We start from the raw sequence: 23,396 nt of genomic DNA on the forward strand, positions 1-23,396 counted from the left end.
TCCTTACCTTCCTGTGGCTTCCATCCAGACTGGCATACTCGATGGTCTTCATGCCTGCGTCTGCCCAGTACAAGCGCTGTGACTCGTAGTCAATGGCCAAGCCATTGGGCCATGTCAGGTTGGAGGAAATGACCACCAAGCGGTTTGAGGCATCCATCCCAGCACGCTCAATTTTTGGGTTAGCTCCCCAGTCGGTCCAGTACATGAACCTAAGAAGAAGCCCAGACAGAAGTGAATGCCCACACTTTTTCACTGCCTGAGAAGCAAGCGAGTCTGGTACCTTCAGGCCCCAGCAGGAAGAAGCATTAAAGTATTAGTGTACTCATGTCCAGCCTTGAGTTCTTGTAATGTATCTAAGATCACGCTCAAATTTATATACCTTCTACTGCCCATGGGCTGGCCTAATTACCATGTGTAGGAGAAAAATTCAAGAAAATAGGTCAAGATCTAAAAATTATTTAGCAATGTACACCACTAGCCCTTTACACTCTTGCTGTATTTGTCTTCCAGTAATCCACTCAGGGAAAGAATAGCATTCTTTCATTCAACACTTCTAAAGCAATGACTGGTGAGTTTTTTCCTACCCACCCTATCTCCACCTCCAAAAGGTCTGAGAACATCCTTCTGACTGAAAGTCAAGTTGATAAGCAGGAGCTTGAATACAAATTCAACACATATGTGCAACAGAGAAATAGAAAATAACTAGATGGGCCCATTCTCAACATTTTTGTACCACATCTTTAGTTATTACATCCTCAGGATAAACAAATGAAAACACCAGCCAGCTCCTGCAAGCTCCACAGCACAACAGGCAATTACCTCTGCTTAGCTTGTTCTATTAGCATCTAAAATCACTTCTCTGGTTTCAGTCACTAGCAGGTTGTAGAACAATGGCACCAGTAAGAAAGAAAATTGTACAAAACCAAAGAACCAGAAAGTCTTTAGACATGCAAGAATCATTAAGTCATCCCAGAAGAAAGACTCTCTTACCCTGCAACAGGGTCCACCACAATATCTCTAGGTCTGTCTAGGTTCTCCCATATTAGAACAGTTCTCATGGTCCCATCCGTATTGGACACCTCTATCCGATCTGTTCCTACAAAAGTCAAGAGAAAATAACAGAGATGAAATTGGAATTGCAAGAGCTAGGGCACAAAAACCTCCATACAACAATGCATTCTTCCCCTATATCCATCTGTGTTCTTAGCTGGAAGAGAGGTAAGAAATCTGGCTTAAACATTCCATCCTCTCAAGTCAGCTCTGTGCCTGTCGCTGATGTGGAGTCCTGTATATAATCTACATCTTACCTAAGCCCCCATACCATGAGAGAACAGCTAGAAAAGAATAATTTTCCTTACATCTCTCTAAACTATGACTCTCCAGCAGAGAACATGCTCCAAGTATGACCTGCTGCACACCAAGATATACTGTTGGAAGATACATAAATGCACACAATCACAAGCTCAGCAGCAAGACAACAGTGATGAATATTTTTATAGAATTAGTACTGGGGGTACTGCAAAGAGAATTAAACTAAGGGTTGTGCCTCAATTTACACTCAGTTAGAAGCACATGACATTAAACTCCATCTTTCTGCTACACAGAAATTAGACAAATTTGGAATGAAACAGACAGAACTACCCAGCTGATTTTCAGTTTTCATGACTAATAAGGAAGACAGAAGTCTATGCAAAGCAGAGGATCCCAGTACCTGCATCAGTCCAGTACAGTTTGTTGGTGACCCAGTCAATTGCAAGTCCAGCTGGACTTTCCAGGCTGGTGTCCACCACAACCTAAATAAAAACAAAAAGAAAAAATCCTTAGTGAAATTAGACCTTAGGGAGAAAGTACTTGTCCAATGCACTAGCCATTCACAAAGGATGTTAACTTTCAAAAGGCAAAAGCCTGAGCAGAGCACTGCTGAAAAAGAGAGAACATTAAGGACTTTGAAGTCCAAAGAAGACTTTTATTTGGAGAAGCTTCTGGGTTTTTTGTGCCTGTTCAAACTGCAAATCCAAACTTTGAACTCTGTTTGCCTCATGTATAGTACCATCAGCCTAGAACTGTGAGCAAAAAGCATTCCCAAAGAGCATGACACTTGTTCCAACTTTAATGTAACAGAGCATTTAATATTTCTTTCTTTCAGATTCTAGGGCTACAACAAAGGAATTGACCACAGCCCACAAATCACCATGCTTCATGTCTCCCCATTCAAGGATCTTCATACACCAAATTGTTTATGAAATGTCCAGTGATCTCATTAGTTTGTCAGAACTAGGCAAACTAATGAACAAAAGATCCACCATGAACTGCAGTGCCTTAAAAAGCCAGTGTATCCCAGTGGCTTCAAATCTGATGCTCAAGGAGTCTCCTGGCCAGATGAGCTCCACCCACAGTGAACACTGTACCTCCTGGTTCGATCCATCCCATTTTGCTCGGCTGATTGAGTCAGTGCTAACGTCTGTCCAGTAGACGTAGTCATCCTTTGAGTCCCAGTCTAGAGCCACAGCACTGCGAACATCAGCAAGGGGGATGACATCATCTGACAGGTCATCTGTGTCAAAGCTGATCCGACGGATGTCCATCCTTCGGGCAAAAAGCAGGAACTTGTCAAGACCTGATCAAAGGTCGAAAGGTCTTCTTTTAATTTCTCTAAGTTCAACAATACAGTGATAGACAGACAATTCCCTACTATATCCACAACATTAACCACCTACATCATCTCTCACTGGCAGGTCTTTTTTTTTACTGCAAGCAAAATATCATGGGGAGAGGATAGGAAAGGGAGGTCAGAGTGGTTGTGAGCTCTCTCTTGGGGTGTAACCTATGCTGAGGGAACAAGGGCAACCATAATCTTCAAAGGATGGCACAGACATCCCTCTAAATCAAATAGCTACTTTAAAATAGTTCTTGAGAATCTGGGAGATAGTTGGTCAAATTCTTTCACATAGTTGCAAACTAAGAGAAATGCAGCAATGATGAGGACTGAATTTTTTGTTCATCACTGAAACAGCCATTGTGGGAATTTCAGAAAAACAATCAGCTGTGCCAGGTATCATGGTCCCAATAGCAGCCCTGAAATAAGGACCAAGGGTGGAATTTGTCTGCATCCCCATCCATGAAGCCTAGTGAGGGCAGTGAGAATACAGAACAGGGGAATGCATCTAAAAGGTGAAGCATCCTCTGGCAGGACCCTTAATACTTCTAACTCGGTCTATTCAGCTGCATTTCCTTGGAAGCAAGTACCACTGATGCTTAGTCCCACTGCCAGCCCTCTGCCACCCACTGAACATCTGAGCACGTGGTCCCACCTCACTTACTCTGGGCACAGGCATGGCTGCTGGTCTTGCGGAAGCCCGTGGGGCAGGCACAGGTGTAATCCTTGCTGCTCGGCAGGCAGAGGTGAGTGCAGCCTCCATTGTTGTCCCCACAACGGTTTCTCCCTGCTCAAGTAGCCAAAGACAAGAGCAACCACACATAAAGCAAAGAGTAAAGAAATGAGGAAAAACACTAGCTGAGGTGTCAAGACCACGTGGATATAACTTCCCAACCCAGAAGTTAATTGAAAATAAGGAAACATATAAATTAAAGCACTAACTCCATTTTTAGGGCTCAATTTTAAAATGAACATTTAACTCAGTGCACTTCGAGAGTAGATAATGGCAATTGAAGAGGAGTAAGGGAGATGTCAGTCATTACAACGTCCACTTATGATTTTTCCCCATCCCAAAACATCTCTTGTGTAAACAAGCCCCAAGTATTTCCTACTGAAAGGCCTCCAGCCCCGGTGTCAGCAGGGGGAGCTGCGGTAACACCCAACTCCGAGATACTGCCTGAGCGACCTCAACAGAGGGCGAGGGCGGTGGAGCAAGTTCTGCCACAGCCCCGGGCACAGGCACGGGTGTGTCCACCTGATGGCTTCAGGTTGTGGCTCAAATGAGTCTCTACCCGCTCTGCAGTTACCTGCTGGTTGCCGCTGAGGATGCAGCGTGTGGATGTCCATAGGGAAGTGGAGTTTGTTGCGGATGATCTCCTGGTTCTTGCCTGTGAATTTGTTGGCACTGTTGATGCTCTTGGTGTGCCAGTCTGTCCAGTACAGACTGTCCTCAAACACAGTGATAGCAAATGGGTGTGGGAGACCTGCAACAGACATCCAATACAGGAATATGATCGTGTCTAACATGACTCAGGCTAGCAGGGAGACAAGGAATACTCTTTTCTTTGCCCCTTAGGCTTCCCCACACTCAGGCTGCTCAAATACACTTCACACTAATTTAAAAGACAATTCCTCTCTGCTGTCCTATAATCATAGACAGAACATTAGGGGGCTGAAATAGACTTTAAAGATCATCTAGCCCCAATCCCCACACCACAGGCAGTGACACCTCCCACTAGACCAGGTTGCTCAAGGCTTTATCCAACCTGGCTTTGAACAGTGCCAGGGCTGGGGCATTCGTAACCTCCCTGGGCAACCTGTTCCACCACTTCACCATCCTCACAAGTAAAAAATGTCTTCCTAATACATAACCTGAATTTCCCCTTCTTTTTAATTTGTATCCAGTACTCCTTGTCTCAACATTACAGTTCCTGATGAAGAGTCCCTTTCCTGCTTCCTGGTAGGTTCCCTTCAGATACTGGAAGGTTGAAATGAGGTCTCCACACAACCTTCTCCTCTCCAGGCTGAACAGCTCCAACTTTCTTTCCAATCTTTGTAAGGGAGTACACCAATCCCTCTTATCAACTTTGTGGCCCTCCTCTAGACTTCCTCCAACAGTTTCACATTCTTCTTATGTTTGGAGTCCCAGAGATGGATGCAGCATTCCAGGTGGAGTCTCACAAGAGCAGAGTCACCACCCTCAACCTGCTTTTGATGCAGCCACTGATGACTAGATGGCAAAATCCATCCCTCAATAGTGAGAGAATTCATACCACAGTGGAAGAACAGGAGACAAGCACAGATGCAGGAGCCAGTGTCTCAAACTCAGATCAGCACTGTGCTACTCTGTGGTCTTTACTGCAGAAAGCACTCCCTGGAGAAAGCCTGTTACTTACCTTGGCTAATAACAGCCTTCCTATTGCGTCCATCAAGGTCAGCCCTCTCAATGACGTGATGTTTGGCATCCACCCAGTACATTCGATGTCCTGCATAGTCAATGGTCAGTCCATTGGGCCAGAAGAGGTGTGTATCCGCAATGATGCGCCGATTAGAGCCATCCATGTTGGAATACTCAATGCGGGGAGTGTTGCCCCAGTCAGTCCAATAGATAGTACTGGAAGAGACAGGGAAAGACAGCTAGAAAACTTGTGGCCCACATACTGTACTCAACATCACTCCCTGTCAGGGCAAAGCAACATCAGTCCTGTGACCTCGAGCATGAGACTGGGTCACAGCCATTGGAGAAGTAAAAAGTAACACCCAGCCTGCTGAAAACTGCAGAGCATTTTTAACGCTCTGAAGGGTCAGAGCATTGCCAGGTTTCCCAAACTGTCAGTACCAACTCAAGTCTTCAGCCCCAAGGTAACCTTTGTGACCAAGAATGGGGTTTTCAATGTTCAACAGAAAGCATGTACATGGAGGGCCCACTGGGGTTTCCCCCTGGTTTCTCATATTTTCACTCACCCCTCCATAGGATGTAGGGCAATTGCTCGGGGCTTCTCCAGGTTCTGCCACAAAAGCACTTTCCTGTGAGTGCCATCCAAGTTTGCTACCTCAATTCGAGATGTTCCAGAGTCTGTCCAGTATAATTTGTCATGGATCCAATCAATAGCAAGCCCACCTATGTACAAGAGAGAGTTAAGCACAGAATGAAACCATGGATCTGCACAGAAAAAATAGTTCCCTTTCTCTGTCCACTTCAGAGGAGGCCCAGTTTCTTCTCCTGCTAGCCAAGATTAACTCCAGGGCAACACTCACATAACACCCATTCCATCCAACCTATACCCTTCCTCAGGGAGATACACTTTTTTCTGAATGCTGGGTCACACTTTCCTCCACCCTATACCACTGCCTTTTTTGTGGTGACTCACCTGGGCTCTCCAGCCCTGTGGAAACCACCTCTTCCACATTGCTACCATTCAGATTGGCCCTCATGATGCGATCAAGCGTGACATCAGACCAGAACACCAGCTCCTTGCTGTGGTGGAAATCAAGGGCAATGGCATTCTCCAGGTTGTTCAGGAGCAGCGTATACTCAGAGCGATGAGGCAACACTTGTCGGATATCAATTCGATTGGCAAAGAGCAGCACAGGCTCTGGCCCTAAGAAAATACAGGAAGACAGCATTGGAGTATTTGACAGCATTTGACTGGGTCCTGCCTACCATGCCCTCTGCACCAAGTCCCAGAACAGAGTTTTGCAGTACTGGCAGCAGAAATCAACCCTCAAGTGCAAAACACTTCAGAGAGCTGTTTTTACATCCTCTATACATAGTCCTAACTCAAAGATGAGCAGTTTTAAACCTGGCAAACATTAACTCAGCAAGAAGCAATCATTCCAGATCCTACCTAAGCCTGCCTCCCCTCAGCCTCTGAAGCCATATCACTATACAGCCACTTGGCAGCTGGACTAGAGTTTCTTTTTCCTATATGCATTTCCTAGCCATGCAAACACACATGCTCTACTACACCTTCTAATACAGACAGGACACAGTTGAAATCTGCCTCAGCCAGGTATAAACTCAGCAGGTATTTCCACTGCAAAAAACCATCTCCAAAATATCAACATCCTTTATGGATATCACTAGGGGAATTCCTAATGAAATCTGAAGTCTTTAAGTGAAATTTCTAATTCCTCACCTCCTACATTAGAGGAGGAAAAGTTAGAGTGTACAGATATCTTTAAAAAAAACCCAGCAGATCTCCATACAGCAGCCATTTACAGCATTCAGGATTAGTGACCAGCATAAAGGGTCAAACCACAAGGAGCTGTGATACAATCTCACTCATTGGAAAGGACAAGAAACTTCCTGAACAGAGACAGAAAGCTTGTTTTGCCCTGGTTCTGAGTCACAATGAATGACAAAATACTAGGAAGAAAAGGCAAGGGCTATCACCCTGGCAGAGAAAGGAAACAGTGTAGTACCTCTCTCCATGGTCAAAATCACACAAAGTTTTCACTAACATTTATCAACAGCGTGGGCATATCTAACACAAATCCAGGTACCTCCTTTCCTTCACATGTTTGTTTGGTGAACAGCACAATGCTGCCAGTGAAGCACTAAAGACATAATTATGATAACTGGACCAACAGACACACACCAGCTGTGTTGTTAGGTTGAACTCCCCTTTACCTAGAGCTTTGCAGCTACGTTTGTCAGGTCGCAGCTCGTAGCCTTGCTCACACCAGCACTGGAAGCCTCCTTCACTGTTGGTACAGCCTTGGCTGCAGTAGCCTTCCTCAGCACATTCATTCACATCTGCATGTTACAGAGAAAGTTACCATTAGATAGATCATCAACAAACCCAAAAATCTCACTGATAGATTGCATCTCCTTTCATACTCTGATTTTCACCCTATCATAGCCACCACTTTCAAACATACCAAATGAGCAGGGAGGAGGCTACTGCTCTAAAAACCCACCTTGGCATGATCGGCCATCTTCCAGGAGCCTGTAACCTGTGTGGCAAGTGCACTGCACCATCCCTCGTACCATCTGGCACTTCTGAGCACAGCCACCATTGTTGACATTGCAATTCTCCTCCCCTGTTCGTGGACCTGCGGAAGAAACATGTGAAGATAACTGAGCTGAAACCACAAAGCAGCTGCTCTTGCCTTCAGCTGTTAGGCAGCAGTCACCCTTCAAAGCAGGCTGAACAAGAGGGGGAGGACACAAGCTGTGCTGGAAGCTTCCTCTTTGCAGCCAGAGATCTCCTCTGCAGGCCACAACTGAATGGGACAACAGAGCTCAGATTAACGTGTTTTTAGGATTCAGTGTCTCTGCAGACAAATGGTGATATCTGAGATCATAATTTTTTCCCCATCTTTCCTCATGTGCAGTCTTTAATTGACAAAACCAACAAGGTTTTTTTCCTCAATCTTTAACTTGTCCCCACTATCACAGCTCAGACTTCCTTTCCTACACACATTCTTCAGTAACACCAGATAGACTCCCACACATTAATGGGCCTCCATTTATGTCTAAGACTGAACTTGGGAGGACTTACGGCAGTTTTGATGTGGGCTCTCATCACTGCCATCTCCACAATCATTTGCTCCATTGCACAGCTTCCTCTGGCCAATACAACGCCCGTTCCCACACAGGAACTGGTCTGGGGCACACTGAGGGGTGCCTGCAATAGAAGAAGGGAAAAGTGGCACATCACAGCTTACTGATGGAACAATAGTCACAATGAAGAAAAGAATACAGAACATTTTCCAAGATCTGCTACAAACTTTTCATATGAGCACAAATCCATTACTTCCTCTTCCTTTGAATTCAGCTCATCTAGCAGTCCTTACTGCTCCACATATTTTTATGCTGATTTGGAGGTCTGCAAACTGTCTGCCAGTCTGCGTCCACAGCTTTACTGTGAAGTTATCTGACTAGTTTCTCTTAAAATGACTGGAAGGTTCTGGCTTAGCTCCCTTCGGTTCCAGAATCCACAATCCTACTCAGCATATGCAAATGAGGAGTCTGTTTCTCACTTTCATAATCTGGTCTGTCACACCAGCACAGCTATGGATCTTAAGCCTGCCTAGAAAGGAACATCTTGTCTAGCCCTAACTGTACTTTGATGGACTTGGAATAAGATTTTCATGCATCCCTGAAATCTAGGTTCAGGCAAAAGGATTTCACATGACCTACACGCTTCAACTTCTGCTGTTGGCAAGGGGACTGTACTGAATTCTTGTAAGCAAAGTAATACTGTTTGTAGGGACTTTGCCAATCTGATTGTTTCTTCAGCAGTAATTGTACTGTCCTGTTGCCTCTTACTTCTTGTACTTCTTGAGCTAACTTGATTAGCGGTCCCTAAATCATCATCCTCTGATAATCTTACAAAGATAATAGGACAATATAGTTCCCAGCAGAGAAACAATCAGATTGGCAGACTGCCTGTAAACAGTGTGGAAAAGGGTAGTTGTGAGATTAACAAGTACAGTTAAGAACTACAGACATACCAAGTGGGAACATAAAACCAGACAACATGCAGATTCACTTTCCAGAGCAGAGGAATACTGTATATGAAGGATTCTGAAACTTGGACTTCATTTGTCATATCAAACATAAAGATCCTTACACCAGCTGATTGCCTAGTATCTTAGGAATCTTCTCTATGGCCAATAAAAATATAACTCTGCTCTAAGGCCAAGGGGATTTTAACTCTTGCTTCAGACATTGGAACACCACACTATGTCGCTTAGATGAGCAAGTACACTTCCGGGAAAAAACAGTTTAATTTTCACCATAGACCTAACTGCACAAATAACCTTACAGTAACTGTACATTGTGCTTGGTTTGATATGGAGATAGTGAATTTCAGTGGCTCTGGAAATTTGACTTGGCTTCTTTCAGTATCTCTAAATACCTTTGTTATGAGGATAAGGAAACAGGGCTACCAGCTTGTGTTTAAGTACAACTGCTTTTTCCAGGACCACCACACTGATGCTCACAACAGCTGACCGATCAAGAGCAGCTGCTCTCAAATGACTACAAAGTGTGCTTCTCCAGGTCCTCTGAGCTCAGCTGTCCTCATGGAACAGCCACTCTCCACTCCTCAGCAGCCCCAAAACAAGAGGTACAGTTTCAAAAATCCATTTTGTCACCCCTAAAACCACTGTTCAGAATACACTGATGCAGAAGGATCAGTACACATGGCTGGGCTCCACTGACTAGGATGAATTCATGGACCAGCACACTCTAGTCCTCAACAAAACCTAACAAAACCTATAGGCAGCCTGAAGACCTTAAGGAAAAGAGCAGATTCTACACATTCCTTGAATCCTACCATAACACTAGGATGTGTTGAAACCCTCCTGCTCCCCATAACCACTATCACACAAAGGAACAGCAATATGTGAAATGAATACTAGACAGAGTAACTCCTGAGCAAAAATCTAAGGGGGAAGATGACACCTTTAATCCTCTAAAACAAACGTTTTGTTCTTCTCTTCCATTAAATGCCCTTCTTGATTCCACTGTCTGGTAGAATTGTTCAGCAACTTCACAATGCAACAGGAAAGCTATCCAGAACTACCTCGAAGGCATAAGTTTGTATAGCCCGTGTGACAAAGGTAGTAACTCGGTACATTATTGATGTTTCCAAGTCTGAATGGAATTGTCCCAGAGCTCTGTGGTAATTCACAGTGTAGGCACAAGACAGGAGGATACTTGACCAGAAAACACCTTCATCTAACTTGTAAGCACACAGACTTGCACAAGTTGGCAAGCATATAAGACAGCCTACAGATCCCATTCTCTGGGAAGGACAGAAACTCTAGGCTCAAGTCCCTGGAACAATACAAAAGAGACTTTACTACCTACTACCGTCAGGATGTAGGAAACTTAATTAGCTATTAAGCAGAAAAGTAGCAGGCCAAACCTGTGTTCTCACAGTTCTCCTCATCACTGTTGTCAGAGCAGTCATCTTCCCCATCACAACGCCAGGACAGACGGACACAGCGTCCTGACTTGCAGCGGAACTGGTCTGCTGTGCACATAGATGTAGCTGAGGGCCCAAAAAAGGAACATCAGATGAGCAAGAAGGACCAGAAGAGACCCAATTCCAAAGCTAACCATCCCAAACACTCTTTGGCATCCACAGAAACAGAATGTTTCCACCAGTTCCCAGCACTCACTGCAGTTCCTCTCATCTGACTGGTCATCACAATCGAAGTCGCCATCACACCTCCAGCCAGCATTAATGCACAAGCCACTGTTGCACATGAACTCTCCAGAGCGACAAGGCTGGTGAGATGCTGCAGAGATGATAAAACACAAAAAGAGCAAACTCAGACCAATGTAATAATCCCCAAAGCTCTTCAGTTTCACCCTTACCACCCATTATTAAGGTATTTGGTCCTGAGTAGATTTCTTCTGGAAACTGTAGTAATTCTTGTAAGCAGAAGTTCACTGACTACACAGTTCTCATCACTATTCTCACTTTCCAGAGTTAAACAAAACCCCTAATAATGAAGGAGCCAGCTTATGTGTGAACATTAGATTACCATCTACACTGTAACCCCTTCTCCAGACAACTCAAAATGCATTTAGGTTTGCAGCTCTGATTCTTGGACATGGACATCACCCTGTGCTAACTTACAGCAGTCAGATTCATCAGACCAGTCCCCACAGTCATCATCACCATCACAGTGGTAGATGTCCAAGATGCAGCGTCCATATGCACATTGGAACTCCTCCAAGCTGCAGGTGGCAGCTGGAACATCTGATGCTAACAAGGGAATCAAAGAAAAAATATGTGAGGTGACAAGGCACAGTTTAGAGGCAACCTTTTCAGTCCCATAATGAATTGGCAAGTATTCATTGCTGCTTATCTCTGCATGATTTGTATTACAGAGGAATGCTGGTTTTGCTTCATTGAAAAGCAGGTTAAACTCATATATAAAGACACTCATGCAGACAATCCAGCAAATACAATTTTTAAAAAAAGTTACATAGGATATTAGGCTATAAAGATGGAACTTTTCAAGAGCTGTTAAATTCTAGAGAAGCAAAAATATATGAATGAAGAATTGATGGGAAAGCCTCAAAAAGGACCCAAGAGTGTCACCTTCCATCTTATGCTCAAAGCACTAAGTGTTAGTGCCAAAAAGTTGTTTAAATTGTTTAATAAATCTGAAAAAAGGTAGATGGAAAAACAGAAAAATAAAGAAACCTTAGGGATAGCTCCATATCAAGGACTGCGGCATGTCAGAATGCAAGGTTAAACTAGGGAATGATTGCTTTAAAATTTTAACAAAAATAAGCACTTGAAGACCCAAGGAAGCAAGCAAGCAGCAGGGTGTCCAGGCCAGCACCTGACCTTTGAGGATTGCCCCCTCCCTTTCCTCTCAAACTCTGGCCAAAACAACCATGCCTATTCAGTAAGGAGCACTGCCAGAGAGATGACCCTGGGCAAAGCCAAACAAACGAATAGTCAAGGATTTGCCTACTGTTTTCTGTTCAACAGTACACTAAGTGGGAAGGCATGAAAAATATTTTGAGTCCCACACAACAGAATCTGACACATATTCTCATACTATCTGGAGAATGCACTGTATGTTTCAGATATACAAGTCTCCCAACTGAGGAGTTCTGAATAAAAATCTATTAAACAAAAAGGAAAAGAAAGACTGCAAAGAAAGAGTAGTCTTGGAAGTGAACTACACCTGCCTGTCCAACTTGAAGAAATAGGCACAGCCTGAAGGCATGAGCTAAGAGCTTTAATTCAGTGAGTGTCAGTGGCTTGATATGAAAATGTGTGTTTATGTGTCCTTCATCAAAGGAGCCTGAGTGTTTCAGTTTCCTTGAGAAAATTAAATCTGTGACTTACATTATCATGCTATATGATTCAATTATAACACACACATCCCCAAAAGAAACAAAAAGAAAAAAACCCAGACAAGAAAGAGGAGTATAATCCCACCTTGTCCCAGATGAATGACAAACATGATTGTAGATAAGAAAAAAATGACAACCACATGGATGAAGATAAAAGAACAGGAGGTAGCCAAACTGAACTTCTTAGCAAGTTACTTAAAATGTCTTATAGAGACAATTGACAGCTAGGACTGAAATAGCATTTCAGCTTAGAGAAACAGGGACACCACTTCTGGGTGCCCCTCCACTCCCACAGGAGGCAACGTTGGAACATCTCTCTTGCCTTCCTGAGGGTCTATTCATGGCCTTCGCTGAAGTGACAGGCAAGGGAACGAGAAAGGCAGAGAGCGAAAGGAGAGGGAGAGAGGCTGGCTTCCTCTTAGAGTCCTTTCCTGGCTCAGAAATGTTTGCAGCCCCTGGCTTTCTGCCAAGTCTCATTATCTGGAAAGATAAAAGACACCTCCCCCATGCATCCACTCCCCCTGCCCTTCAGGAGCTGGCGGCCCTCATCCCCCTCCCAGAGCCTTTTGAAGTTTCCTGCTATCTAGAACAAATTCTGCAAAATGCCTTTGAGAGCAGGGAGGGGGAAGGGACCACTGCAAGTTCCAGAGACATGGACAGTGCTCACAGACTCAGGAGAGAGGCAGTGTGGATTAGAAAGGGACACAAACTCCTGTCCCACTTGCTACAAGCCTGTGAAGGTGAAGAAGGAAACAACTGTTGTGGGTTTTCCTGCCCCAAAACCACCCCCCTCCTTCAGCATCAGTCACTTGCTGGGCAACATTCTGCAAAAAGCATTTAAGTGAAAAGAGACTGGGCAGGTAGGAGGTTTCTTCAATATGCAGTACCTGAGGGTGGTTTCAATAAGCAGAGTACCCCTCCACTTCCAAAATTTCAGTCTGGAATCAGACAAGAGGAAAAAGAAGGGAATAGTATTCTCGCCTTCCAGCTGCCCTTCAACGCCTCCAGTTTTATAGAGAGCTATATTCAGTAAAGCATAAACCTCCAGCTCTGACTCAAGGTCACAGCTATGGGAAGGAAGAGAAGCAGCACAGCACAGATGACGTATGCCTGCGAGGTAACACAAGAGAGGCACCACTCTTTTGTGCCCTCTGGGGTAGGCAGCAGAAGGTAGCATAGCTGCCAGTACAGGCAGAACTAACTTGTTTTTGATCTCTGCTGCAGAAAACATGCCAAAACCCAAGGCAAGAGCAGGTCCAAAGGGCTATTTCCTGTGATTACAAAGAAAAGCACTCACGGCAGTTCTCTTCATCTGAGCCATCCTTGCAGTCTGTGTCCCCATCACAGAACCAGTGCTCAGCTATGCAGCTGCCGTCACTGCAACGGAACTCCTTCTCTGAGCACTTTCTCATATCTGCAGAGACAGCAATGCAAACAAAGCCTTGGCTTTTCACAGAGTACCCAGGAAAGCACCACACCATGCTCCTGAAGCTCCTAGGGCACCCACAAACAAGACTGCTCATGAAACCATACATACCCATGTCAGGCAGGGACTGAGCAAAACCATCATTGTTCACTGAACAACACAGAGTGCTGGATTCAACAGGAATCCAAGGGGACTTCACAATGCCACGTTAAGGAATGAAAGGTCTCAAGCGATTTTTTTTTTTTTTTGCCTGGCAGGTAAGGCACATAGCCCAAGATCCTAAATAGCCAGCCCTTGGATTGGAATATCCCATCAGTTCAGCCCAGAAAAGCCAGCTGGGAGTCTTAGCCATGTTCTGGGAATCCTAGAATTGCACAGTCTGGACAACTCCTTTTAAAGTACTGTGAGGGCAGTATTTATATTAACTCACCACACTGCTCATCACTGTTGTCCCCACAGTCATTGTCACCATCACAGTGCCACAGGCTGCGAATGCAGTATCCATTCTGACATGAGAACTCATCTTCCTCACACTCCCTTGGAGCTGCAAGGACATAACAGGGATAAGGTGAAGGCAAGGCAAGAGGATTTAGCTTGCAGAACACCAAATATCTGACATGTTACAAGTCAAGCAACATCATCCTCCAAGGACACAGTGATGCTGGAGAGTTGATTCTCCTAACAAATACCAGGAGAGCCACTGGGGGATTTCTTGAGTGTCTCTTTTCCACTCCATTCATATACCAACAGTACAGCAGGCTCTAAAACTTGAGGTTTAGGTTGAAGGAAGTAGTTGGAACAGAGAGATGAAGCCACCCATCCTATGCTGGTATGTATTCTAGCTCTGTCCCAAGCCAGACTCAAGATAATCCCACACAGAAAAAAGGTAATCCAAGCCTCTTTTTAAATGAGTTAATAGTCTCTATCATTATCTAACAGATAACTGCTAGCAGTGTTCTATTTCCACCCTCTTTTCACAATAATGTCAAAGCTGTCTTCAAAACAAAGGACATGTTCACTGAAGAGGGAGAGAGAAAATTTGAACTTCTTCTTGTAAACACTTCAGTATTTGCAGCCTACTTCCACTCTCCTTGCCAGCCTCCTAAGGAAGCTTGTCTGCAGACAAGTAAGGAAAGGAAAGGGACTGCAAATTTAGCACCTGAGGATTCCAGTCCAACAGAAACCCTCCTATGGTTACTGCTAGCCTGAATAACCCCTCCAGGAATCTCTCATGCACAGAACCTTGTCTTTCTCCTTTCATTGGTCTCCAAATCTTTTGATCACACCCTTCTCAACTGTTGTCTTACATATGAGGGCATTTCAAGTTTTTATGAAAAACAGAAAACCAAAGAGACTCAGACCTACACATCTTTTCCTTCATTAATATATTTGAATGGACTGGAAAACTGAGCTTAGTCCTGCATTTCAGAGCATCACACAGGATGTCAACCCCTGAACTTTACTTCCCAGTTCTTTGCCCAAAAAGGCAGGCAAAGATCAGGGATAAACTGATCAGGAAGTGAACTCATTTCCATGCATGTAGTGGACATGGAATACTTTACAGTCAAGAGCTTTATTCCTACATTTCTTCAGATGGGGCTCCTCCAACAGAGTCACTCTGGAGCACCATGCACACAACTGTGTAGGCAGTATCCCTACAGCACCTCCCTCTCCTCAAGGAGCCCTGTTTGAAGGGACAGGATGCTGGTGACAGGCCAGCACCGCAGAAAAGTCAGACAGTGGAACCTGAGGCCACAGGAAGTCAGCCAGACAGGCAGTTCAGTAGGATTTGGCAGGGGTTAGGTGTTTCCACTAACAGGGGAGGGCATGAAGAGCCCAGCTCAGGGAAGTGCTTCATGGGACATTAACTAGCAAGGCTGCAGGGCATAAACGGTTCTACAGCTGGATGGAGAAGCATCCCCTCCCCCAAGACAGGCAGCTGAACAGCAAGCCAGGTGCCAAGGCAGCAGGGCTTACAGGTACACACCTCTGTCACAGGCAGAATATAGCTTATTACAAGCCAGTGGTCCAATTCAGTGGATAGAATCTTACATTCCTGTTTTAAAAAGGGTCAACTTTCCCCAGTCACAGCAGGCAGGCACTGCACCCACCCTCTTCCCTCAGACAGGTGACTTACGGCAGTCCTGCTCATCAGAGTCATCCTCACAGTCATTGTCTCCATCGCAGACCCACGACCGGCGGATACATTTTCCATTGTCACAGTGGAAGTCCAAGGGGGAGCATGTGGGCAGCACTGAAAGAGCAAAGAAACACCTCATGGAGCTGCAACCAGCTTCCTTCCTGAAAACAAAATTCCTTCCCTCCTGAGGGAATAAAGCTAAATCTCTTAGAAACAAAAGACAAAATTTCAAGTCATCAGGAAGAGCTGTTCCTTAGAGAGGGGATCAGGGTAGGTCTGTACCTTGGCAGTTTCTCTTCCCCAGAGAAACACTGACCTTTCCACAACAAAGCTGTCACAATTGAGTTCCTTTTTCCTCTTTCATCCTTGAGCCTGCTGTCCTCCCATAACTGCACTTGGTTTACAACAAGCAAAATTAAACTATCTACATCTTTCCTGCGTGCTTCCCAGGGCAGTCCATCCTGTTTCTATTACACAGCAAGCTCCTTAGAGTGAGAACTATCAGAAGCAATGTTTTGACTTTATGAAGTAACATGCTACAGTGTGTTTCAGCATAGGGACTCTGTCAGGTTTTTTACCTGAGAAATCTGCAAGGAGAAGCTGAGAAGCAGGAATCCACTGATGGGGATAATTTTCTGTACCTCAGGTGTGGACAACAGAATCCAAAGCCTGCTCAAGGTTTCCATCCAGAAGAGATGGAAGAAGGGGACAGACATGGGATGATGCTTGCCTACACAAGAGTCTGTTTGCAATGGAGTGGAACCACAAAATCCACAGTGTCTGAAGAGGCCTGGAGCCATAAAGCTGGAATTCAAGGGGGAACATCATTCCTGTTCTTTCCCCCACAGATGAGAGGAACACTCAACTCCGAGAGGTGAATGCTTTTAAGTGCTGCCAGCTGTGGTAAGCAAGGGGCTGCACGAGACTGTTCCTGACAGGTGTGTTCTCCAAAGAACAGCATTTGCTCGGTGAAGTGACGGGGCGAGGGCTAGAAAGGCTACTGCCTGAAACCCTTTCATCCCAGCCCAGCCTGCCGACAGCAATTCCCATCTGTCACCAGGCAGGCCAGCCCTTTTCTGCTATGCTGCTACTCCCTTTCCTGCCAACACTATCCTGGAGGTGGGAGTGAGAGTGGAGGGAGGTGGGTAAAAAAGGAAGGTGAAGACAGCAGCCACATACAAAAGCAGGATGATTTAATAAGGTGAACAAATAGTCACATTTTCAGTTTTTACAGCTTTCTCAACCCTCAGTTTCCCCTTAGCCCAGGACTGCCACCAGTGTCCTGTTAAAGAAGTATGTATTATACACACTAAATCATTCACTGCTCTCCATGGGAAGTCGTCCAACATTTTTCACCAAGGGCCTGTCCTAAAAGCCCCCCTCTCTAAGAATATATTAGGGCAGATAAATTCAGACTTTCTCTAACATGTATTTTTCTAACCACAAATTCAGATCATCTTCTCAGTTGTTCCTGTAGTGTGGCAGGCATTTCTGTATCTGAGGACATCACTACAGATGTAATTGTTCTCAACCTTCAAAGAATTTGGCACTGGCCCTTGGGAAAAGGTCCTTCCCATCAGGTCCAGGCTACCCCATGCAGACATCTATCCATCTCATATCCAGCTACTTCTAGGCCCTAGAAGGGTATGAAGGAGATGGAAGCACAAAAATCTGTATTTTCCCTCTACAGGTTTGACAGCATCCTGATCTTCCAATAGCTGACCCCTTTTCTTATATTTCACTTTCTCAGGTTTGCTGCAGCAAAATGAAGAAGGAATTTTGTCTTCTTCCTCAGGGCAACCAGAAGTAGAAAACTCTCCACTTTCCAAACTCTGCTTCCAAATAAAACCAGGACATTTTTGGACTCAGACGATCAGTCCCACAGATCAGACCTCTCTCCCCTAAGAACAACTTCCAAACACTGCACGCTGAGAAAAACCTTCCCTGGCCTCAGCTACAATTTCAGGACTAAGACCATCCTCCCAGCATATGCTTTAGCATGACTAATCACCAAAGGACTGCACAGGAGCCACCTGGAAGGGAATTTGCATGCTCACTCTCCAGGGGAGAATTCTTCAGGCTCCCAGAGGGTTAAGCCATTAGCGCTGGTTCAGAGCAGATACCATTATCCCACTGAACTGCTGCATCCCTTCATGAGCTAACAACATAAAATGAAATTCCACCCCTACAGGGAACAGTTCAGCCAATTTCATACTGCCCCTAGATATAAAAATCAAGCTTTAAGTGCAGGGGAAGAGAGCAAAACACAAACTGCCATACACAAAGGAGGACCAAATTCCCTAACCCAGCAGAGAGCAAGTGTGTGCTAGCCCAGACAACACTGGGGTGGGGGCAGGGTGGGATTAAATCTCCTTCTACAGGAGCTCTCCTTTAAAGGAGGAAGAAAAACCACAAACACACTTGAGACCAAAAAACCCAAACTAATGAATGAGGGATGATGTCTCATAGAGCAGAGGAACTGCCAATGGGATCAGGGCAGGGATCCACATAAACCTGTAACCTGAATCTAATAATGGTCAGAAACAGATGCTTCAAAAGAAAATGCAAGAAATTCTGGGAGCAGCTTTCACATGGGGGCAATCTTCCTAATCCCCCTCTTTCTAGCTCTGCCCTCTCAATCCCTTCTTCCCACTAAAAAGCACAATGCTTACACAAAAACATTCCAGTTTCCTTCTATTTGTTCTAAGGACATCAGGCTCCAGTTTCAATGCACAGCCCTTTGCTCTAGGGTTGCTACTAATCAGTTCTTCTGTTGGCCATTCATCACCTCATATTTTGATGACCTTTATTTCTATAGAGTTAAAGCCAAGGCCATATCACTAGCCCACAGTGAATGTTTAATACTGTTGTAAATACATCCAAAGTGTTTGGAAATTTCAAGTTAAGAGGAAATTCAAAAGTTAGGAGGTCACACTTAGGACACTCAAACAACCATCTCTATGTCTTGTTCTGACATAATGGAGCAGCTATACAGTCTGGTAAGTGTATTGCTTTTACTCATACAGCTAACTTTAAAAGCCATAGTCACAAGGTAGGCACATGAAATACAAATGAAGCAGCAAGAACTCTTTTCACTGACAGAGGTGGAATAAGACCTCTTCATCCTGCTGGAGGAACAAGCTGGATTAGCATCAAGAAGACTAGAAACTGAATCCCCATATTCTCATCCCATCTTGATATTGATGCATGACCCTGGGACAGTTCTGCCTCTTGTCCTCCCTTTTCCAACCTGTAAAATGAAGGATATCTATTAGTTTCTGAAACAGCTGCAAGTCCTTCATAGGCATTGCTTCCCCTGATAAGAAAGGAATCATAGATTGTAGTAAGATGCTTTAACCAGCACTCACAGTAGGATTAGGCTATACCAACAGTAAACACAGTTAAGCCTCAACCCCCCTTCTCTGCTCAATTCCAGCTTGATCTCTCCTTATCAATGCAAAGAAACAATATTTCCCTAAGAGAGATGAGCCAAGGCAAGTCCCAGGATGGAGTTGAAAGCAGGCAAATGCCCAGACAGACAGGTACTAACTTGCCTCTCCAGGCAGAGCCAGAGGCAGGATGGGGAGCAAACCCAAGGAAGGGGAGTCAGTGGGAAGAACTAGGCTGGGCAGCAACAGCTAAAGAGAGCACATCTGTCAACTGACAGTGAGCAATACAAAAAGGCCTTTGAACTTCCAACCATTTCCCTGAGCTCATCCCTCTGCATGGTCACACTGGACATCATCCAATGGTTCAGCAAAGCTAGGTCTATCATAAGCCTGCTATTCCTCCCCCTCTCCCAACTCCTATTACACAGGACACTCTTTTATTGCCAAGCAGAAGGAGAAGGGGGAGGGCAGGGGAAAAGGGAAGTTTATAAGGTGAAACACAGACTGAATCACGTCCCACTGTCCTTTCAACACTTTATCCCTGTTGCTTGTGGTGAGCAGGTTGCTTTGTACCCAAGGACAGCAAGCAACTGGTGCTCAAAATTCTGGAACGCAGAGAGGCTTGAACAATACTGGCTGCTTAATTAGACAAACTCCCACTCACAAGAATGAGAAGTCAATTTAAAAAATAAATACAAAAAAAAAATCACACTACCTATATTAGAAAAGTGCAGCCTGAGCCCCAGCTATGTTCATACTCGTGCATATATACACACACATACCCTCAAACAGATCTGTTTGCTGAGATCTGCAGCACAGCAGGCAAAAAGTCCAGGGACAAAAATAAAGGAGGTTAGTCCACCCTCAGGAAGAAAAAGGAGACATTGCATTTTACTAACAAACATCTTGGAAAATCTAGTTCCAGTTTAATGTAAAATGTTATTGCACTGCTGAACTGTATTTAAGGATGTTGTGGGTCAAAAGAAAAAAAAAATTTTAAAAATGTAAAGACTATCAGCATCCAATCTTTCACAGTCCTTTGATCAGAAGCACTCTGCCTGAGGGGGCATTGCATTAATTCTGGTGCCTTTTAAAGGAAACATACATACTCCAGACCCAGTAACATGACAAAATTGCAGATAGGGAACTGGTGTGCTTTCAACAGAATACTGAACTCGTGACAAGAGTTCCTAGATTTTAAAACTTGAAGTTTAGAAGTGAAGCTTCACCTGAGCCTTTGCATCAGAGCTCCTGCTTAAGCGAATGGCAGAAGGAAAATTATTCTTTCAAAGTTTCCATTAATTTTATTAAAAGACCTGTGAGATTTTTATCCTAACCTCACCTTAAAAATGTTTCTGTGAGGCTGATGAGCAGGTGATAGCGACAGTCCTGCCTGGCAAGGAAGAAACCCTCAACTGGGCTTGAATGAGCTGCAGCTCAACAGGAACTGTGTAGATTTCTCCATGAGATGAGAGCAATAGATCACTTTCAGTAATCTTTGACGTAAAAAGTAAATTTTTCTTCAGTCCTTTCAAATGAAGGAGTATTGTACAACTGTGCACAGAGGTAAGCAAGCACATCTGTGCCCAGAAAAATAACACATTTACAATTTAATTATGTATGATACAGATCCAAAATTCAGAGCCAGAAAGCTCTTCTGGGAGGATGGTTAAGGGGAGATTTGGTGTATCTTATGAGAAACAGAACTATGTATCAGTCCTCAGGCCAAGTTTACTCAGTTGTCCTTTCACCCTTGCCACAGGAAGTAGGACTCATTCACACCATGGGGACTTCAAAGGGCATGCAGGAGGGCAGAATGAAAACCATTCCTCTTCTTGCATGCGGCTTTCGTTAGGGACAGCCCAAAGCAGTCTCTGCTGGCACAAGGCAGGAAGGCAGCTGAACTACCCTGTGCATGTGCACTGAGCGCTCCCAAGCCAGACGCTGTCAGCAAGCCAGAGAGCTGACACCAGGCGAAGTCTATGGAGCTGGCATGACAGCTGGCAGGTTACTTATTGCTATTATTACTACAGCACTCTGGCTTGTAAACATGATCCAGAGCAGGAAGCAAACATGTCACGGAATAATTGGCTTCAATCACAGCAGGGCTTCAAATTTGCAAGGAGAACCATTTCTGTCACAGGTAAGCAGAGGCAGGGCTCTCCCAAAACTAATAAAAATACCCATGGAGAGGCAGATGTTCCAAGGACACTGATACAAATGTAAAGTGCCTGGCATGTGCAGAAACAGTGACAGTTGAGGAAAAAATTAGTGCAATCAACTCAGGAAGTGCTTATTTCTTTTATAGTGTGCAACACAATATTAAAAATACAAACAAAGTAAAACACACCATATTTTAAACTGAAAATCTCTCAAAAGGAGTTTCCCCATGTCTGCGCCTGTTTTTCACAGTTGTAACTCCACTCAATACCAAGTATCTCACTTTCTTTTTTTTTACACTACACACTGCATTTCAAGCTGTTATTCTTTAACCAAAATTACAGATTACCAATTCAAGGCTAGAAAATTGCATTAATACAGAATTTAGTAAATTCCAGTCAACTACTGAAGCATATATGCAATACTGTATAGACACAGGTGCAAGACTGAATCTTGACTTGCTAAAGTAATTTTCACCTTAACCCCCACCCTGTTTCAGTCTCTTGCTTTATTAGGAGTCCAGCAGTCCAATGTCTTCCCATTTTCCTCTCCTCTTTCCAAGGAAGTAGGCAGAACTCATTTCTTCTCATTGTATTGGATTAGAGTATACATATGAGCATGTGATACACTGAAAAAAAGCACACTCTAAAAAGGTATGATTGCAGATTTATTTCTCTGGAAAGTTTGGACATTCACAGGAGAAAAAAGAAAATCCTGTAACTCTAAAACTAGCTTGCAGCAGATCAGTGGAAAGGTGGGATTCCTTGCAAACACATCTCTTCACTCTTCCAGTCAGAGACATCTACTTGATATTATAATTCCTGCCTGTAAAACTCAGAGCTGCACATCCATACAATTGCTGGAAAAGAATTTAAATAGCTTTAGCATCTCAGAAGACTCCATATAAAGAGGATGCAGATTGCGGTTTGTAAGTCAGAAAAAACAACTGGGCCCACTCCAGCATGAAGACTAGCCCTGTGTTTTTTGAGGAATTTTTAAAGTAGGCCTTTAGTATATCTAGGGCTTGCTGGATGACTTCATCAGAACAACCCAAATCTTTAGCTCAGTATTTGTATTAAAAAAAATAATAAATAATTTCAGTCAAAAAATAAAACAATAAATAAAGTTCAAAACAGAGAAGCTCAAAATTTCACTCCAACTAGGAAACTTTATGCATGTCACAGACGAACAGCCAGGGAAGGAAAGAAAAATTAGTGAACCAACTGTTCTCATGTACTGCGTGCATCACTGCTGATTTGTGAGAAGTTTAAATTGATTTAAAGTTCAAGCTGCTGTTCCAAGGGGCTCAAGCCCCACCCCTGCTCTTGCACTCCTGCTGCTCTGTTTATGCTTGGCACAGTCAGCAAGCAGAGAAAATGGAAGGTTAACCCCACAAACGAGTATACCTTCAAAAGGCAGGAGCCTGTAAGCCAAGCAGAAGAGAGGGATTTAGCAAACAACCTGTTCTGGCAAAAATGTTTGGTGCTATAATAACTAAGCAAGACACGAAACAGTACAGACAATTACCACAAACCTACACTGTAGAGCTGATCTAGTTTGTACAAGCTAAGAATAGTATCATTCTTGGATTCATAATGAGCAGCCACTCAGAGCAAGATATAACAAGCTTAAAGGAGTAAGTGTTCCTCAGGCTCCTCCACTGCAACCTTGAATGTGTGCACTGAAGTCACGCGCTTAAGAAACAGGGTGAAGGATGCTACAGAAATGTTAACTTTTATTTCTGCTTTCTTCTTTCCACTAAATTTCACTTCAAGTACTGCTGG

The 23,396-nt window shown here is 44.1% G+C and overlaps 1 protein-coding gene across 6 annotated transcripts in view; it reads right to left on the minus strand.

Moving 5' to 3' along the window:
- Positions 1–23,396, minus strand: part of LRP4 (LDL receptor related protein 4) — an 83,739-nt gene that overhangs the window by 16,254 nt on the left and 44,089 nt on the right. For 5 of the 6 annotated variants that reach the window (XR_005627101.1, XR_005627102.1, XM_039705414.1 and 2 more), the window contains exons 3-20: positions 16,061–16,177; positions 14,354–14,467; positions 13,795–13,911; positions 11,260–11,388; positions 10,796–10,915; positions 10,540–10,665; positions 8,164–8,289; positions 7,580–7,714; positions 7,290–7,415; positions 6,028–6,258; positions 5,621–5,777; positions 5,053–5,270; positions 3,964–4,140; positions 3,321–3,446; positions 2,409–2,617; positions 1,712–1,793; positions 991–1,096; positions 8–209 (exon numbers count right to left, since the gene is read on the minus strand). Coding sequence is in view for 4 of the 6 variants with exons in the window: in XM_039705414.1 (XP_039561348.1) it covers positions 8–209; positions 991–1,096; positions 1,712–1,793; positions 2,409–2,617; positions 3,321–3,446; positions 3,964–4,140; positions 5,053–5,270; positions 5,621–5,777; positions 6,028–6,258; positions 7,290–7,415; positions 7,580–7,714; positions 8,164–8,289; positions 10,540–10,665; positions 10,796–10,915; positions 11,260–11,388; positions 13,795–13,911; positions 14,354–14,467; positions 16,061–16,177 (2,618 nt within the window). In the remaining 2 variants the exon portion in view is untranslated. The remainder of the gene's footprint in view (positions 1–7; positions 210–990; positions 1,097–1,711; positions 1,794–2,408; positions 2,618–3,320; positions 3,447–3,963; positions 4,141–5,052; positions 5,271–5,620; positions 5,778–6,027; positions 6,259–7,289; positions 7,416–7,579; positions 7,715–8,163; positions 8,290–10,539; positions 10,666–10,795; positions 10,916–11,259; positions 11,389–13,794; positions 13,912–14,353; positions 14,468–16,060; positions 16,178–23,396) is intronic. The other variant, XM_039705415.1, reaches the window with a different exon arrangement.

Source organism: Passer montanus, unplaced genomic scaffold (assembly GCF_014805655.1).
Source record: "Passer montanus isolate IOZ18808 unplaced genomic scaffold, ASM1480565v1 scaffold18, whole genome shotgun sequence".
NCBI lineage: Eukaryota > Metazoa > Chordata > Aves > Passeriformes > Passeridae > Passer > Passer montanus.